Consider the following 20,786-nt stretch of genomic DNA (forward strand, 5'->3'; position numbering starts at 1 on the left):
AAGTTTGTATATATATAATATATATATATATGCGCGCACACACACATGTATATTATATATTTATAAACTTTTATTTTAGATGTGATTAATCGATTTGACAGCAGTAAAATATTTTTTTTTTATGAAATTAAAAAGGTTTTTATTTATTTATTGAGACTAATATTAAATGAAATTAAAGTTGAATTTAATTTAGGTATATCATTTAAGTGTAAGTACCAACATAAATAAAACGAAATAAGCTAAAACTAAAAACTTAATAAAAACTATATAAACATAAAAAAACTAATAAAAACGACAAACAAAATTGCAATTAATTATTTTGACAGCGCAATTAAAAAAGTTAAATTACATTTCAAAATCTTAACAAAATATATAACAGTACAGCAATGATATTAAAAGAACATTGTTCAGAATAATGAGCAACATAATCAGTCATAAGCAGTTCCCGTTAAACTGCCTGAGTGATTGACATCTGTTAATTGAGCTCCAGATCTGCTTAAAATGTGTTTGTTTTCAGAAGAAACGATGAGACCGGTTTATTGTCCGAGTCTTTAAGCTAAAACATGACATGTTCTGCCTGTATCTGCTTGGGGAAAACCAATCAAGAGAGTAAAATATGTGCTTCCTCAAATCTATTTTAGTAGCGGATATGTAAGTGTTTTCCACACAATCTGCAGAAGGTTTTATGTGTTTTACCTTCAGACCCTCCCTAACCTCAACTGAGCTGGACTCGATCCGCGTCAGTGTCGTTCCACAGACGATCCTCCCAATCTCTTATTATGTTCCTGAGGGGAAACGTACGACCGGTTTACCGGTAAAGGAGTGATTCATGTGAAGGAAGCCGGCTGCTGGTTGAAGAGGATTCTGGCGCCTTTGACCTCAGAGCCGGAAATGAGCGTTTGCAGGATGCCAGATCAACATGCTCTCTTAAAAACATCATCGTTATCTGAAATGTTCTTGGAGTGACTCAATGCTTTTGCTGTCTGCTGGTTTCTGACCTTAAAAACAAGAAACGATTATGTGAGAAGAAGCTGACAAGCAGTTTTGAGCAAGATTAGCTCTTAACTGTTTCTCCGCCATTCACAAGATCATTTATGACAATGCTTCCCCGCAGTTGAGGGGAATTTTCCAGCAATCTCTGATTATTATCCTATAATCCCCTTTTCACAAGATGTAAAATAAGTCTCTGGTGAACCCAGAGTGTGTTTGTGTGTGTGAAGTTTTATCTCAAAATACCCTACGCCTACAGATATTTTTTTTTGCATGTTACAATTTTTGTGTGTGTCCCTTTAAATGCAAATGAGCTGCTGCTCCCGCGACAGGGGGCGGAGCTTCAAGAGCTTGTGTGTGTGCGTTTGTTTGTTGATGAATTTATGTTGCTGATGTGGAGTTAACTATCTTCAATTAGCATATTCTGTTATGATAATCTATAAATCACGTTCCCGGGGGCGGGGTTTATGTAAATTTTAGGGTTTGTGATGTCACTAACCCGGGAGGAATGTGGTGTAGTCTCTACCAGCCGTTTGTTGTAGTCCGATTTCTTTAAAAGCAAATATCTCCATTTGCTTTGAACTTTGAGCGTCGTAACTTTGCAGATGTTGTTTATGCTCAAACAGCAACATTACACACTAACTAAAGTTAGAAAAGTCAAATCATAATCAACCACCCCTTTAAAGAAAATGTACCGTCCGTAAATATTTCTTGCTTGGCATGAAACAGACACCAACATTTTAGATACCAGTGAAAAAATTACCATTTTCAGATACAGAAATTGTAAACGTATAAACGTAAAATAACACTGCCAAGTCTTCACTGTATAAATTAAATGTAGATTAATCCTTATTCAAGTTATAGAAGTTATTCAGTCAAGATAAGAGAGATTTTTCTCTGTCTGTTGTAGTTTGATTAACTTTAAGGACACAGATATATTAGGCTACTGTCACTTTAAGAGCTGCACGGATCCAGTTTACTGTTACACATGCGTTTTCTTCTCGCTGTTTATGTTCACTTATGACAAGATGACGATGTTTAGGAGGATATTTGTAGCCAATACGGGCATTTTAAAGCGCAGGAAGACGTGAAAGAGTTAAATTCAGTGTTACGTGGATTTCAGGGCGCGCGCTTCGGGTGTTTGCGCACAGAAAACTAACGCAGAAGTTCCCTTTCACGTCTTCTTGCGCTTGAATATTGCAATTGGCAAGGCTGCGTCGTTCATGTTTGTTCACATTCATGTTTTTACAACATTGTATTACTGGAAATGATACAAATATTACCAGCCAACTGGCGATTGACACGTTTCATATACTCGCCGACACGTGTTTATTTTAGGCTCCGCCCACCCGGATGAAGTCTTTGACAGAAACGGGATTTTCTAAGTGTATTTGTGTGAAATGTTCAAGTGTTGATAAAACAGAACGAGTGAAGCTTGAATATTCTGTTCTTTCTTTTGATATATAGATTGTTTACATATTCATACAACAAAATATTCAAATGAAATGATCAAAAAATGCTGGCGCTGGCAGGGAAAGAGTTAACACCCGTACCTGGCTTGAGGAAATAAATGATCCCGTGGGATTATTAGCGTGATCATGTGATGTCTGGACAAGCTTCAGGACGGTTACTCTGATTGATCTGAAGCATTTTCCCAAAAATTGAAGTCTTCTCTGGAAACCCACAGCATGACCTTCTCTAATGCTGGAAATGAAATTCATCTGTTGGTGCCTGACTGCTGTGCGCGCGCGCGTGTGTGTGTGTGTGTGTGTGTGTGTGTGTGTGTGTGTGTGTGTGTGTTTTCCAGTTTTAAGCAATTCCTCCGTGAGCCACTCTGATATTACTCACCCAGTTGGCGAGAGCTGTTTGTGCGTGTGTGTGTGTGTGTGTGTGTGCATGCGTGTGTATGTGCGTATGTGTGTGCGCGTGTGTGTGAGAGTGCCTGTGTGCGTGTGTGTAAGAATGTGTGTGTTGCTTCAGACCAAGGCCTGAGGGTCAAAATGCAAGATGAAGCCTCTCTCACACACACATACACACACACACACACACACACACACACACACACACACACACACACACACACACACACACACACACACACACACACACACACACACACACACACACACACACACACACACACACATACACACACACACACACACACACAAGGCCAGAGAGAAAATAACAAACGAGTTGTTGTGATGGATGGATGGCGGGACATTATTTGTGTCTCGGCCCGATTGAACGACTTAAACATTTCATCGCATGGGAAAGAGTCATCGGCGCTCTGATGAAGCCAGATAAAGCCGTGGCTTATAGCTCATTTAACACAGAACCGCTTACTGAAAGCTCTGGCATTTCCGGGTCACCCTTCACGTCCCACGAGTCGGACTGATATACGTATGAATGTCAGTCTCTCTGACGGCCCATCAAAACAATATAATGAGGATGTCTGAAGAGAAGTCGATAGCAGTCTTGTCTAATAAGTGTGGTTTTATATCAAGCCGTCCAGTGACTGGAGGATTTTAGACCCAGGGCTCCAGACTAACTTTTTTTGCTAGCGCTGTAGCCCATAACTGAACGTTTCATTTATTAAGTATTTGGTAGCACTTGAGGGTTGACAATAAAGCACTGAGCTTAATTTGAGGTGTAGATACAATTAAGATTTTATTTATTATCATTCATAATGTCTTAATATTAATTCAAAAGCAAAACAAGTGAAAAAAAAATATATATTGGGGAGAAAATAGCCGATAATGTCCTCTGCTGCCACCTACTGGTTACAATGGTAATTTAATATTTTTTTTATTTTTTAAATAAGTGTGTTTTACTACATCTTAAAACTTTTAGTTTTATAAATGGGGACAATCTTTGAAGGATGAACACTATTTTTTTTTTTGGTCATCACATTAAAAATAACATTTAAATATGATATTATATAGTGCTATTTCTGCCACAATACCATAGTTACAGTTAGTGTTACTACATTAAATCCACGGTGAATGTTGCAGATTTGTGGACTTGATTCGTGGCACAATGTTTCTCCTGTCAGCGCTGTTTGATCTGATATATCTATGGTTGTGATTGGATGGTGGTGGTTTGCTATTGGCTGATCTCATGTGAGTGACAGGTTATAGCCCCGCCCCCCGTCATCAGAGAAGAGAAGAGATGCTGTGAGAGGAAGTTATTCTGATTCAAGATTACCAGGAACATGAAGTTAAAGATGTTTAGATATTTTTACTGGGAAACATGATAAAGATGCTCATTAAGAATATGCCGTGTGTATTTACAGTGTTTCCCCATTCAGTCTTTTGCTGCCCTCGTCTGATAAACCCAGACTTACTGAGACAAAGACAAAGCCTGGACTGCCGTCACCATCGGCTTGACGTCTAAACATGTCATTTCCTGTTGTCCTTATTGAAGCTTCCTGTATTTCCTTCCACTCCGTCCTCAGTAAAAGAGCAGAGTGTGTGTTTACCTGAGTCACTACAGACACACATGCACTAGCATTTCTGAAAGAGTCTCTTCTGCCCGCCAACAACAATACAGTAAAGATTGTGATATATTTGTACAATTTAAAACAGCTATGATGCTTAAGAAAAAATACTGATTATTATCAATGTTGAACAGTCATATTCATATGAAAATGTTCAGTCCAGGAAACACAAGAAATAAAATCAGTTAATCAAATAAATAAATGACAGTTTTGTTGATTATCAACATATTGCTTTGTTGTAACTCTAAATCTGAGCCTTTATTCGAAACCGCTGCTTGTTATAAATACGTAATATGATTCAAAGCTCCATTCTCCTCATTCTTGACCCTTTTAGATGTCATTTTGTGCATCTAAAGCGCTTAAAGCCTTTGTGTAGATTTTAGGGATGCACGATATATCGGCCACCATATCGGTATCGGCCGATATATGATCATTTTTTAATATTATCATTATCGGCCTGATAAGAAAATTTGGCCGATATATTAAAGCCGATAGATAATGTATGATTTCCTTCAGCTGAGACGCTTCAGATGTGAACTGGGGAGATTTTACTTGGGAGACTTTGTTTTTGTAATCAAGCTCTCAAAAGTTATATAAAAATTTGGATTTAGATTTATCGGCCAATATATCGGTTATCGGCTTTCAAATATAAAGAATTATCGGTTATCGGAATCGGCCAGTGTTTATATTGGCGCATCCCTAGTAGGTTTCCATTTTACTCTGCAAATGCTGAATCATACTTTCACACAATGATCTGCTGTTCACTTTGAGATGATTTCTTTAGCAGTGTTGCACATGCCATTCATCCTTTTGCCTTTAGATCTATTTAAAAAGAAGTTGAAATTGGTTTGGCATATTTCTCTCAAGTCGTTACACATCACATTATTAATCAGAGGACAAGAATCATTTACTGGAATCAAAATCATCAAATTCCTCCTGTTTTCTGTCGAATTAAGTCATCAACGAAGTGAAAACAAGTGTTTTAGCATCTACTAGCATCTCTGGGTCACGATATTTAGGCCGAAATGTAAGATTTATGCATATAAAAGTTTCATGCATTTGGATTACACAGTTTTAACATTGCATAAATGACATATGATGCATATTTGTCAGTGAAACGTGAAGGTTTCTGAACTCAAAAAACTATTTGCATCTGTTTGATTTTATTTAAATGATCATAATTTCAAAATTCATTGACCCATTTCATTAATGCACGACAAATATGCATCACGTCATTTATGCAACGTGTTTATGTTAAAACTGTAATCCAAATGCATGAAAATTTTCTATGCAAAGATCTCACATTTAGGCCTAAATATCGTGACCCAGAGACACAGTAGATGCTAAAACACTTGTTTTCACTTCATTTGAGAGAAAACATGAGGAATTTGATGAGTTTGATTTGTTAGGGTCAGGGTTACCCATACACAAAATAAATATATTTTCAGTATATATTTTGGAATATATGCAAATATTTGAAATTGGCCCAATAAATATATTTCACACTTAACATCATATATTTTTGTTATATTTCAGAATATATTTCAATGTATTTGGAATATATGCCACATATATTTTGACACTTTTGGGGACCCATACAGAAAAAAATACATTGAAATATATTCTGAAATATAACAAAAATATATGATGTTAAGTGTGAAATATATTTATTGGGCCAATTTCAAATATTTGCATATATTCCAAAATATATACTGAAAATATGTTTCAAATATATTTATTTTGTGTATGGGTTATATGCAATTTAGATGAACTTCGGTCTCAGTATTTTAGTTGTGACCCGTGTCCCCCAGAGGAAGCGCATGGTTTATTCTGGAGGTGATTTATGAGCTGCTGGCAGGATATTTTTCCCCAGGGCCGCAGATGATTTCAATAACTCTTTTATTCTCTTTAGACTCCAGTGCGATCTGTGAGCTGAAGGATGTTCCCGGAAACAGTAATGATTGGATCAGCCTGGAGGAAACATCTCTGGGATGCTGGACGAATTTCACCACCCGGGACGATGCGAGAGAAGTCCACATCCTAAACCTGCTGTTCTCAAACGTGAGTCGCTTTCATTCATAAATCCAGCAGTGGTTCAGACTGGTTTAGTGTTGGCAGACCTGAGACCCACTTTAGCATACTTTCGAGTAATATACTTAAGTGCAATTAGTTGAACTTAAGAGTGTTTTTGAGCCACTTAAGTAGGACTTAAGCACGCTTTATGGGTAATACTGCTGAATATACTGACAAGCATTTATGCTTTAAATGCGTTTTTAATTGCACATTTGCAATGATGAAATTGCAGTTAAGTACATTTAAAATATATTAACATTAAATGGGATATCAGTACAGTTAAAATTATAATCAAGTACTTTTAATCTGCTTTGGTATGTTAGTCAACATGTCAGAGTAAGTGCTCTTCTTTAAAAGATTATTAAAACATAATGACTTTTTAAAAGTGTACTTAAGTGTGTTAAGAAGTGTTGAAGTCCCCTTGTAGTCAATAATTGTATTAAAACTCATCTTTGATCACCAAAATGACATAAATGTTCACGCCTTAAAAATGTCTTGAATGTAACTCGACACCCTTGCCTCATTTAGTATGCGCGGCTCTATGAATATGCAAATGAGCCCCGCCTCCACTCACTCCCTCAGCTCAGAGATCCACTGGTTGACGATCACACGTTGATCTGATTGGTTACAAGGTAGTTTGTGACGTCAGAAACACCAGCGATTTCAAAGCGTGTGTTTGAGACTGTCTTTGGTTCACTGAGCTACACTCAGCTATAACCGTCTCGTATTTTTAATGCAAAACAAAGTTATACAACGCAATAATGGGGGATTCACTTCTCCTAATAGCTGTTCAAGAAGGAAAGATGCTTCCCAGATGAATAAACACTATATTCTTTTTTATATTCCTATGCCAACAAAAATAATTGTCAATCACCCAAAAAGCAAATACAAGAAAAAGAAAAGCAACTACAATAAACTAAACAAAGTAACGGAGAGGTGCTTTACAGGAATTGGTCATTAGGTTGCACAGTTCAATAAAGTGAAAAATGATGTGTGTTAGTCTTATCTGATGGTATAGTTCATCAAACAATGTCCAAAGTTGAAGCAGTCCCTTAGTAGATGAATAATCCAACCATTTGCGATGAATCAGTCCTGTACGATAATAGTTCTCATGCATCAGACTCATAAGTAAGCCAAAAGTCCCAAGCTTACATCCCTCTGGGCTTTAAATCCATATTTAGTTTGCAACATGCAGTGTTAAAGTCACAGATAAAGAGTCCTTCTAAAATACATACAAATAAACTGTATCAAACTTCTTAGCAACAAACTTCATCTTCATCATCCTCATCATCATCAAGGCATACTTTTAAATAACAAGAAAGAAAACAAATCCGTACTTTAAGTTGAGCTTGAAATGGAACATTTCCCAACCAGGACATAGCATAAGCCAAGTGGTTCTTAAGTAGCACCAAACCATCGCTGGTCTAGAAGTAAGAAGGGTTACCGTGGTTACTGGGGTAATGGTGGTAACAGGGTTACCGTGACCAACAAGACGATTTTTTAAATTGCAGCTAATCGAGCTAATAGCAGCTAATCGAGCTAATAGCAGCTAATCGAGCTAATAGCAGCTCGATTGTAATCTCCGTCTATGCAAGTTATGGCGAGCTGCACGGACGCGTTGGATTCGCCGTGTTTGGATGCCGATGTAGGTTCGCAAAGCCATGAGCATCAATAGTAACGCAGCGACCGCCATTGTTGATGGAAGGCTTGTTCGAGATGCATCGGAGCGGCCCGCGCTAGAGTTGCTGGGAACGTGAGATGTATACAGTGACGTAAGATCTGGCTCTCTGGCCTGTGGAAAGGCAAACCGGTTCTTAGAAGGCTCGTCAGTCGAACCAACTCCGAACTGGCAACAGCTCCGGCTCTGACCTAGCACCCGGTTCTTGCTGGTGGAAAAGGGGTAATAGACATATCAACAACATTAAACTTGATTTTCACCACAGGGTTTGATTGTTCGTACACGAGCGGATCTCTGAGCTGCTGTGAGTGAGTGGAGGCGGGGCTCATTTGCATATTCATAGAAATGAGGCAAGGGTGTCGAGTTACATTCAATATATTTTAAGGCATGAAGATTTTTTTTTTCAAAGAAAAAGCGTTTAAATATGTCATTTTGGTGATCAAAGATGAGTTTTAAGGGATAAACCGATTGACTACAGGGGGACTTTTATTCTGCCAGAATAGTCCAGTACAATGAATAGCAGATTTCCCATGTTGAGACGTCTCGTTTGAGCAGGAACATCACTAACACACGACACACACTGGTTTCTCCACGTGGGGTTGAGAAAGACCAACACAGAGCATTAGTGAGCATCTCCCATGATGCAACACTCAAAGCAGGAGGGTTTTGTGTGTCAGCGTCATCTTTCTTTAGAGACACTCATCATGTCGACTGTATGATTAATAATCAGCGTCTGACAGCCGGAGAGTAAATGCCTTCACTGAGACGGTTTCAGGATGATACACGGCCGAGACGCGGTTGTTTCTTCATCTCTGCTGTATGACTTAATTGATTATAATAATCATTTCAACACAAAGCTGTGGAAACGTCCTGTCCTTAATCTTCTGGAGTGAGTTAAAAAGTTGAGTTGACACATGGTTTGGAGGAAAAAGAGAAACAATACTGATTGTAGAAACAACTCGTTTGTGTCCAGCTTTATTTCTCATCAGGAGTTTTGTGAACCGCAGCACAGAGAGCGTCCTTTCCTGATGAAAGCAGAGCGTTTTATGAAAGAAACTGCTTTGTTCAAACACACTGATAATAGAGGAGATCTTTGAACCAGCAGGAGCTCAAATAGAAGTGCTTAAAATCTTCAAAGAGATATTTTTAAAAAACCTGTACTTGCAGATCATGTAATAATATTAATGAAATAAAAGGCCACTTAACTGTACTTAAAGATAGTTCACTTTCATGACTATGATTCTTAACACACTTTAAGTACACTTAAGTGAAGTGCAGTTTCAAAAGTTTTTCTTTAAAGTACATTATATATATCATTATGTTTTAAAGGCGGACCTATTATGCCCCTTTTTACAATATGTAATATAAGTCTCAGGTGTCCCAGGAATAAGTCCGTGAAGTCCCACTTATCATTTAATATAAGTTTATACCCCACTTATCATTAATTATACAGTGCTATGCATAAGTTTAGACACCCATACTAAAGTTGACTAAAAAGAGGAATAAAAAATCATCTTTTGGAAATTGAACTTAATGCCTTAATTAAAAAAATTAGGAAAAATCCAACCTTTAAGGACACCAATTTCCTTTGTGAATGAATAATGTATCGTAAATAAATAAATGTTCTTCCTTAAAATACAGGGTGCATAAGTTTGGACACCCCTATGTTAAATTCCCATAGAGGCAGGCAGATTTTTATTTTTAAAGGCCAGTTACTTCATGGATCCAGGATACTATGCATCCTGATAAAGTTCCCTTGGCCTTTGGAATTAAAATAGCCCCACATCATCACATAGCCTTCACCATACCTAGAGATTGGCATGGGGTACTTTCCATAAGATCATCTCTCAATGCAAATCAAACTAGCTATTAGGCTAACTGAAATAAAACCATGCCAATCTCTAGGTATGGTGAATGCTATGTGATGACGTGGGGCTATTTTAATTCCAAAGGCCAAGGGAACTTTATCAGGATGCATAGTATCCTGGATCCATGAAGTAACTGGCCTTTAAAAATAAAAATCTGCCTGCCTCTATGGGAATTTAACATAGGGGTGTCCAAACTTATGCACCCTGTATTTTAAGGAAGAACATTTATTTATTTACGATACATTATTCATTCACAAAGAAAATTGGTGTCCTTAAAGGTTGGATTTTTCCAAATTTTTTAAATTAAGGCATTAAGTTCAGTTTCCAAAAGATGATTTTTTATTCCTCTTTTTAGTCAACTTTAGTATGGGTGTCTAAACTTATGCATAGCACTGTATATTTTTGAGTGGAAGGAATAGCACGCTGTTTTCGTGCATGTATCTTTAAATGCAAATGAGCTGCTGCTGCTCCGCCCCCTTTCCAGAAGAGGGCGGAGCCTGTACAGCTGGTGCCTCAGAGACTCTGCCAAGAACTAAACCATCTGTTTGGTTTTGATTTGATCTCTATCTGTGGTTTTCTGAGCGCACACATCCGAATCACGCACACAGAAAGCTGGATGTCAGACGGACATTATTAAACTAAATATTAGCACATTCCTGAACGGCTCATTTTGAGACTTAATGGAGAAGACAACAAACAGGTTGATTGTGTTCACACACTGAGGACAAAAAACAAAATGCAATATGAATTTTGCATAATAGATCCCCTTTAACAATCATATGTTGTGCTTTAAATTGAAGTGCACTTATTTTGATGTGTTGACTACAGCACATATTAAGCACTTGCTTCATTTTAACTTTAGTGTTATTCAATAAACATGTGTAAATAATTATTTTAATTATTTTTCAATTTAAATTAAGTTAAAGTGTACTTCTTTTTCACAAGGCCAGGCAGATGCATTTCATAAAAACAAGTTTAATTCTCAAACCTTCCTGACAGAATTGTAATTTTTTATGTAAATGATCCCATTAATGCATTGGAGGAAGCCACCACACACACACACACACACACACACACACACACACACACACACACACACACACACACAGTGTAAGTGAGTTGTTTCGGAGTGGGTGGAGCTTCAGCTTCAGTGATGTCACTGTCTGGAGCGCTGGAGCCGACCCGGTCGAGGGGAGACGAACACACACACACACACACACACACACACACACAGTGTAAGCTGGAGCCGACCCGGCCGAGGGAGAGACGAAGAATAACCGGAAACTGTTATGCATCAGCAAAGCCCTGAAAAAAAGTGCTCAGGAGAAAAAAAATGCGCAAAAGGAAAACAATTGTATCTTGAAAGCACAGGAACAAAAATAGCCAGGGCGAGTGATCAGACATTGTTTGACCCGAACGGAGTGAGGCGGACAGCGATGGATTATGGGAGGCCTGCGTGTGTGTGTGTGTAAACACCGTTGAGGATTGGTGCAAATTATTAACATGGCTGGATTGTTTCCTTCAGCACGCAGTTTCCATATTAAATATAGAAGCTCGTTCAGCGTCAGCGACTCGCAAGTCAAACTCAAGACGTTTGCAGTGAAAATACAGCAGAACAGAGACTGTTGATCCAAAGGTGAAGAGTTGGAAAATGTATATGTGTTTTCCTGCATTAAATAAATGTATATGAGAAAACTACAAATATTGGAAATATATACATATTTTTAAAAGAAATTAATACTTTCATTCAGCATTTAATTGATCAAAAGTGACATTTATAATGTTACAAAATATTCTTTTTCAAATAAATGCTGTTTTTTTTTTTTTTTTTTACTTTCTATTAATCAAAGAATCCTGGAAAATAAAATGCATCACAGTTTCCACAATAATATGAACTTTGATTATAATAATCATAAATGTTTCTTGATCATCAAATCCTCATATTAGAGTGATTTCTGAAGGATCATGTGACACTGAAGACTGGAGTAATGATGCTGAACATTCAGCTTTGATCACAGGAATAAATTACACTTTACTGTATATTCACATAGAGAACAGCTGATTTACATTATAATAATATTTCACTGTTTTACTGTATTTTTGATCTAATAAACACAGCCTTGGTGAGCAGAAGAGACTCTTTCAGAAACAAAATATCTTACAGACCCAAAACTCCATCAACATAATTCATCTAATAATATAGGTAAATATATTAATAATAATAATAATAATAAATATAGCTGCAAGCAGGAACGCACTTTTATTTTTTTATGATTACATTTTTCTCTAGTCCTTGTTGAAATACTAAAGACGTGATTGCTCACAAAACTATTGTGTTCCTCCGAGAAACTTCACATTCATTTGTAAACTCGTAAACATTTGCATTGTCTCGCAAAACTATTGCTAAACTAAAACTATCCTCTAGAGAAATGTTGTTCACTCAAATAACATTTGCGTTCTTTTGCAAAATAATAATAATAATAAGTTTTATTTATAAAGCGCCTTTTCCAAGCTCAAAGTCGCTGTACAGATAAATAATAAAGTAAACATGGCATCAACAAAATACAGACACATATGCATACAGTACATGCATACACATGAGCATCGCTGTTAATATTACTTCATGCAACACACTGGAGATTGAAGCTCAAGTCCAGCAGATTGCATTATGGGTACAGCGCGCTGTTGTGTACATGACCTGCATCATGCGTGCAAAAAAATGTCATCCTGTAGAAATAGTAAGAGTGGTTTACTGTTCTGACCACAGCCCAGGTTTGATTGGACGACTGCAGGGGTTTCAGACTGTAATAAATATGTTCGTAGTGTGTGTGACGTCACCAGTATGTTTCAGAAGTGAAGCCTAAAGTGGGCGGAGCCGGCCGTCGCCATCTTGGCCGCGCGTCACTCCCGGATAAACGAACATGTGCAGCGAGGCGGATTAGCTGAGGTGACGTGGCGCTAACGCTAGCAGACAAACGGCTAGTAGTGACATCAGCGGCTATCCACCTGTCACTCAAGTGGCCACGCCCTTAATTACGCACAACTTTAAGGCTTAATATAATTTACACGGACGAGTTATAAAAAACATTCACCCCCTCACAGTCGTCATGAAGGGCAACATTAGCGATATAGACCAAAACCGTTTTTTCTGCTGTAAAGTTGGGCATTTTAACATGAGGGATTATGGGATTGAGTCTCTTCTGCAGCCGGCCTCTAGTGGCCAGTGGATGAACTGCAGGTTAAGTCTCTTCAGTGTTGGTTCGAGAGAGAGACGGGAAGGTTGGCGCTTGGTTTCAGGTCAGTGTCCCGTCGCGAGTGCTTTTGTGCATCGCATCACAGGGTTTCGCTGTAATTAGCACATCATCATTCCCTGCACTCATGAATCTCCAGAGCTCACGCTCCCATCATGCACCTCTGCAGGGATGGTTCTCGGTGTTTGGTTTGAGTGTTTGTGCTGAGGTTCAGTTCATCCCATCAATCCCAGTCTACAGTCTCTGTTGGGAAACTCCAGCTGAAATGTGATGCTCGTGTTTGTTCAGTCAGATTTATGAACTGTGTGTGTGTGTGTGTGTGTGTGTGTGTGTGTGTGCTGTTCTTACTGTAGGTGAAGTTCTGGACTGGGTTTTCTACATTCTCTCAGCTTTTCCCGTGTGAAAAAAGGAGATGTGCTTAATTTTTGTTTAACATGCACTTGTAATGTTCTTCAAATGTTAAACGTAGAGAGTTACACTTTCATGACTGTTTCTTAACACACTCTTAAAAAATGCACTTATAATAATATCGAATTAACAGTTTTACTTTAAAGTATGTTTGAAATCATTGTGTTTTAATAATCTTTTAAAGAAGTGCACTTATCATTGATGTGTTGACTAACATGCTAAAGCTCATAAGTACTTAGTTATAATTTAATCTGTAGTGTGTTTTTCAATATTACATTTAATAAATATACTACTTTATAGCTTCATCATTACAAATGTGTGACATACAAGTTTCAATAGAAATGGCATTGAAGTATATTTTAGTTTACCATAAATGTTTGTCAGGACACTTTAAACCAAAGACAATAGAAGTAATTATGAAATTACACATAAAGATGTACGGAAGTTCTAAAAACACTTTAAAGTTCAGATAATTCTATTATATATATAAACTATTTAACCTGTCACATTTCTATTTATTTGAAATTTACATGCAATTGTGTCAGAAAACATAAACGTGTGCTAAAATGTGCTTTATTTTCTCAATGTTCAAATGATGGACTTTGAAAAAAATGGTACTGAATTCATAATTAAGAAACTAGAAATTAATAAAAAAGGAATGACATTCACACAAGTTTGTAATTGAGTTGTTCATGTTGTCCATCTGTGTTGAATTACTTTGAGAGTATTTTTTCCTTCATTGCAAACCAAACTGTGGCCAGTTCAGTTGAAAGACAGTGTTTCTTCAGACAGATTTATGAAGTGTGTATTATTGATGTCTCATAGACACTGCTGTGGGTCTCTCAGTTCTGGGCAGATTCGCTATGTTTCTTTAACTCAGTATTTGGAGGAAGGCTTTATAGTTGCACTGACTTTAGGAATCTGTGTGGAAAGTTTCTTGTGTTGTTGCACAGTTGATTTTATGATCTACTAATGGAGGGTCATTACAGTCATTGTTATTCTCCTTTACATCTGACTTTCATTAATGTCTTTGGCATCGTAGATGAACTGTTGTTCTCCAGGGGGCAGTTTGCAGTTTTCATTTTCTCAGACTTCACTCCTGTGCTGTTCTGGTGACGACTCGAGGAAAGTGCCGAGATTACGAGTGGGTTTGCTCTCAGTACGAGCGAGTCCGGGTTCGTCTGATTTACTCCAGACGGAAGCTCTTCCTCCAGACGGACACACAGATTTGACCATCTGAGACTCACTGTGTTGTTTTGAGGAAGCATTAAAATGATCTGATTGATCAGAGGATGGGTTGCTACTACGACAATAGTTACTGATTATGTGCTTCATTTAATGTTGAAAGATTTAATTTTGAGTTTGAATATCATTTTGCATGACCTTCATTGTCGTATTGCAAACAACAGTGGATAATTCACCTTGGCTGTGAGTTTTGATTGATTTGGTTGCGAGTGCAGTGCGCTTTCAGAGAGACTCCGCCCACACTCTCTTCTGATTGGCTGTGAGTTTTGATTGATTTGGTTGTGAGTACAGTGCGCTTACAGAGAGACTCCGCCCACACTCTCTTCTGATTGGCTGTGAGTTTTGATTGATTTGGTTGTGAGTGTAGTGCGCTTACAGAGAGACTCCGCCCACACTCTCTTCTGATTGGCTGTGAGTTTTGATTGATTTGGTTGCGAGTGCAATGCGCTTACAGAGAGACTCCACCCACACTCTCTTCTGATTGGCTGTGAGTTTTGATTGATTTGGTTGTGAGTACAGTGCGCTTACAGAGAGACTCCGCCCACACTCTCTTCTGATTGGCTGTGAGTTTTGATTGATTTGGTTGTGAGTACAGTGCGCTTACAGAGAGACTCCGCCCACACTCTCTTCTGATTGGCTGTGAGTTTTGATTGATTTGGTTGTGAGTGTAGTGCGCTTACAGAGAGACTCCGCCCACACTCTCTTCTGATTGGCTGTGAGTTTTGATTGACTGGTTGTGAGTGCAGTGCGCTTTCAGAGAGACTCCGCCCACACTCTCTTCTGATTGGCTGTGAGTTTTGATTGATTTGGTTGCGAGTGCAGTGCGTTTACAGAGAGACTCCGCCCACACTCTCTTCTGATTGGCTGTGATTTTTGATTGACTTGACGCATCTGGTGTGGACAGAATGGCCTGTTGCTGGAATCGTGTGGTGTTGTGTCTGTTGTGTCTGTTGTGTCTGGTTAAGAGACGGTGTAAAGTGGACCGTCAGTCTCATAGAGTCAGATGTCGATGATGCAGCGGCTCTAGATACTGAACACTCGTTACTCTGTTATTCCTCCATGAAACATTCATGGCTGTTCTCTGCTCACGGTCTTGTCGGTACATTCGCTGGATGGTAGAAACAAACTTGTTTCTACAAACTTGTTTCTACTAAACAAGTGTTTCTCCCAGACATGGCTGAAGAGGTCGATGTGCTGCTCTCCGGGTCACTTGTGCTGGGATTCGCCTTCTGTTCATCTTTACCTTCTTCACTTCATGAAGTCTTGTGTTTTTACAACCCATTTCACCAACCCTGCAGAAATGTTAAAAAACATAAAAATGTTCTGTATTTAAAATAAAAGCATTTCTAAACTAATCTTCATCTCAGGTCAAAAGAAACCTACAGAAACCGAATGCAATCGGTCGTGACACACATTTGAAATTTAACTGGATGGAGTGCATGATAACATGGGTAATTTATACTGCAAAATGAAATGTATGAACACATATGTCTCCATTTTAATTCTACTTTGTTAAATTCTAATTAGAATTGCAATTTTTCATCCTGTTTCCCAATTTAGAAAGCATTCTCAACTCAGGTCTGAAGGACAAACCGGGTGCAAAATGATCAAACAAAAACAAAACAAAAAACATGTTATAGCGACATTTCCAACAGAAAAAATAAAATCTATATGCATTTATTCATTGAAATGTGTCAAACTTATAAAATAACCCTTGCTGCATTTGTAATATCTTGCAGCGTCATATTTCTGTTAACAGTGTACATTAATATTATTTGATTGTCATCTTGATGCTTTTTTTGTTTGTCAGCAACTTCAGTTATGTAATTAAGACTTTTGTGATGCATAATGAATAATATAAATCTGAATGGATCAGTCGAGTTAGTATCTCTTTTCCCAGTAAATGATGCGTCTTCATTTTCAAGATTTCTAATAGTCATTCTAGTCTTATTAATGCCACTCATTTACAGTCTATTACAGCGAAGCATGTCAATATTCTCTTGCACTTGTAAAGCCTGTGTTTTTAATTGAACAGTTTATTAACTTCTTATTTGCATATACAGCATAGTATGATATAGTGAGGACATGGAGGCAAAACTGAGCAAAAATAAGAAACTTGGTGCAGATGCTGATATTTATATGACCAAATATGATGAAATAATCTTGTAAAGTAAATCAGTGAGATCTTTAGAACAGAAATATAGCGACTACTTACATAAAATGCATATACATATAAAAATCTAACAATACTGTAATATGTCTTAGTGAGATGATTTTTAAATTTAGTGCTGGGCAATGATTAATCGCATCCAAAATTAAAGTTTGTGTTTACATAATATATGTGTGTGTACTGTGTATAATTATTTTGTATATATAAATACACACATATGCATGCATTTATTTAAGAAATATTTGCATGTACAGTATATACTGTATATATATTTATACAGAATTTATACTATTAAATTAAATTCACATTTATTTGTATAGCACTTTTCACAATACACATCGTTTCAAAGCAGCTTTACAGAGTCCACGTTACAATTTAAATAAATTATATATAATATATAAATAATATAAAATATATAAATATTTTATATATAAATAACACAGTTTTCTAAAATATATACATGCATGTGTATGTATTTATATATACTAAATAATTCAGTACACACACAAATATTATGTAAACACAAACTTTTATTTTGGATGCGATTAATCGTTGCCCAGCACTAATTGAAATGCTTAGTTTTATGATCAAAGCTCTGTAGTTTTAAAACATATAATGCAATGCAATGATGATTGAGAGATGAACAAATAAACCTTCCTTAAAAGCCTGATGATCATATTTGATACTAACAATCTCAAAGTTATTCTTACATTTACTTGTGCAAAAATAAGAAAGATTTCACAGCACAAAAACACGTTGAACAATTATACTAAAAGACTTTTCCTTGCTAATCACTCAGACTGTAGTAGATGGTGTGCGACAGGTTTATCAGCTAATCTTGTTGATCATTTAGAGACCTTAGAAATTTCTTTCTTTTTATGGAAAAAAACTGACAGGCTTGATTAAGTCTTAAGGTTTGCATTATTATTTTCCATTGTGCAGTATAAATAGAGTCCCAGAAAGAAAAAGTGGCCTTGAAAATCCCGGATGATGCACTTAATTAACCGGAAAAAGGAAGTGTGGAATGTTGGACACTTCATGCGCTGAAGCCATGTCGAATAACCTTGAAGTACAATGAATACACTACTAGTATAGGCAGTTGAGTATATAGTATAAGTGCATGGTTTGAGACACAGGTTTAGTTGAGTTGTACACTGTGTTACCGCAGTAAAGCATGGGTAAAGATAAAGGTAAAGCTTGTGCTGAGGCAGAGCCCAGGCTTCCAGTCCTCACTTCAGCGCGTCTGAATGTCTGCAAAACAACAACGCCACTGCCAGACCAGCACAAATGTTTATGGTGCGTGATTTCTGTGCTTCCTAATCACAGGAAAAGAGCCTGTGGGAATTTCTGCCGCCTGGATCAGATTGTGTCTCATTTACTCCAGCTTTACTCTGTCTTCAGATTCAGATCCTCGGCTGGTGAAGAAAGAGCTCCATGATCTGTGGCGAGTGTGTGGGATAAGAAACGCGTGAACTGTGAATCGGATCACTGAACTGTGCCTTCGTTTGAGTGACGCTCTGACCGTTACATAAGAGTAGTACACACACAAACATCTTCACAATCGCCCAGTACACTTGAGATTATAACAGCATACTAGCGTTTTCTGAGGCTTGCCCATGTAAAACTCACCGTTGTGATCTAGCTGTTGTGTTCTGTGAGTGTGTGTGTGTGTAATAGGGGTGTAATAATATATCGTGTCACAATATATCGCAATACAATATGTATCGTGGATAGGTCACCCAAAATAAAAATTACCCAGTGAGAAAAAATGTAAGTTTTCAGAGTCAGTACTACATTAAACTACAATATATTATGTTGAATATAATGTATAATAATGGGGGAATATTAGTGGGTCCTGATAATGCTTATGTTATAAGTCTTATGTTACCAGTAAAAAGTGGCCTACATTATTTTCAATATATCTAGCCAGTGACAGAGTGCAAGCATATTCGTCTAAAATAATTCTGTATTTTCAGGCTCAGAATCATGAATATATTTATTCTGGTGTCACCATTGTCCAAGCCTATTCATTTACACCCACAATGTTATATCAAATTTAGCATTTAATCAACAGTACATTTTTTCTTAACCTTTTATTATATGTCTTGGAGTATCGCAATATCGTATCGTGAGTTCAGTATCGTGATATGTATCGAATCGTGAAATCAGGGTATCGTTACACCCCTAGTGTGTAAGCGTGTGCGCGTGTGTCTGTGAATGTGTGTTTGTGTGTGTGTGCTGTGTGTGTCTGTGAGGGAGTGTGTGTGTGTGTGTGTATACATTTTATATTGACATACATTTTATATTATTTACATACTACTATAATGTTAAAGGGATAAACAAATATATTTTTTTAAATTGTAACATACACCGAGCTGTTTACTCCGGAAGCTTGTTCTCTCGCAATTCTGAGCTTAGATCTAAACTAGCAATTGCAAAAAAACAGGTCAGAATTGCGAGATAAAAAGTACATTGTACATTTTTCTGGTCAAATGGGCTCAGATATTAATTTCAGAAACTGTTTCTTGTATTTCCACAGAAACAACAGATGTTCTTCTCCCTCAACGTAACTGCAGCAAACCCGTCAGTGCTGATCATAAGATCTACAGCCACACAACCCATCCATGTCGCGCTTCAGGAGAATCCGGACGTGAAGATCATAGTGAGTACCCAGCAAACACAGAACGTTGGCACAACGTACCCAACCTTCTAACAACGTTTTATCAACATGGCCAAAAGGTTGCTATAAATACGTTGTGTAGTGAAGGTTGTTACAGCGTTGTCACAATGTTGACATTAAACCACCATTGCTTAAAGGGTTAGTTCACCCAAAAATGAAAATTCTGTCAGTAATTACTCGCCCTCATGTTGTTCCAACCCCGTAAGACCTTCGTTCATCTTCGGAACACAAATTAAGATATGTTTGATTAAATCTGAGAGCTGTCTCACTCCTCCATAGGCTTCTAAGACACTATAACTTGCTGGCCCAGAAAATGTATAAAAGAGATCGTTAATATAGTCCAAGTGACTCCAGTGGCTCAATCTAAAGTTTATCAAGTGACGAGAATACTTTTTGTGCGCAAAAACAAACACGTCTGTGCGTCTGTGTTGCACGTCACCACGTAGGCTCACTATTGGGCGACGCTGGTCATGTGTGTGATACGTGATGACGTGCAACACATGACGCGCTACGCTTAAACACTACGTGAAAAGACTCGAGGCCCAGAGAGAAGGAAATGAAAAGTGGAATAAAGTCGTTGTTTTTGCTTGTTTTTGCGCACAAAAAGTATTCTCGTCGCTTGATAAACTTAAGAGTGAGCCACTGGAGTCACTTGGACTATATTAACGATGTCTTTAATAACTTTTCTGGGCCAGCAAGTTATAGTGTCTTAGAAGCCTATGGAGGAGTGAGCCAGCTCTCAGATTTAATCAAAAATATCTTAATTTGTGTTCCGAAGATGAACGAAGGTCTTACGGGGTTGGAACAACATGAGGGTGAGTAATTACTGACAGAATGTTCATTTTTGGGTGAACTAACCCTTTAAGGTTGTGCCAACGATGTCTTGACAACCACTGGACTACACATGTACTCGTCACTGCCCTG

General features: G+C 37.6%; 1 protein-coding gene across 4 annotated transcripts in view; it reads left to right on the forward strand.

Moving 5' to 3' along the window:
- Window positions 1–20,786, forward strand: part of eng (endoglin) — a 58,897-nt gene that overhangs the window by 7,588 nt on the left and 30,523 nt on the right. For all 4 annotated transcript variants that reach the window (XR_014628043.1, XR_014628044.1, XM_084415164.1 and 1 more), the window contains exons 3-4: window positions 6,402–6,550; window positions 19,722–19,844. Coding sequence is in view for 2 of the 4 variants with exons in the window: in XM_084415164.1 (XP_084271290.1) it covers window positions 6,402–6,550; window positions 19,722–19,844 (272 nt within the window). In the remaining 2 variants the exon portion in view is untranslated. The remainder of the gene's footprint in view (window positions 1–6,401; window positions 6,551–19,721; window positions 19,845–20,786) is intronic.

This window comes from Rutilus rutilus (genome assembly GCF_951802725.1).
Source record: "Rutilus rutilus genome assembly, chromosome: 7".
In the NCBI taxonomy this organism is placed as follows: Eukaryota; Metazoa; Chordata; class Actinopteri; order Cypriniformes; family Leuciscidae; genus Rutilus; species Rutilus rutilus.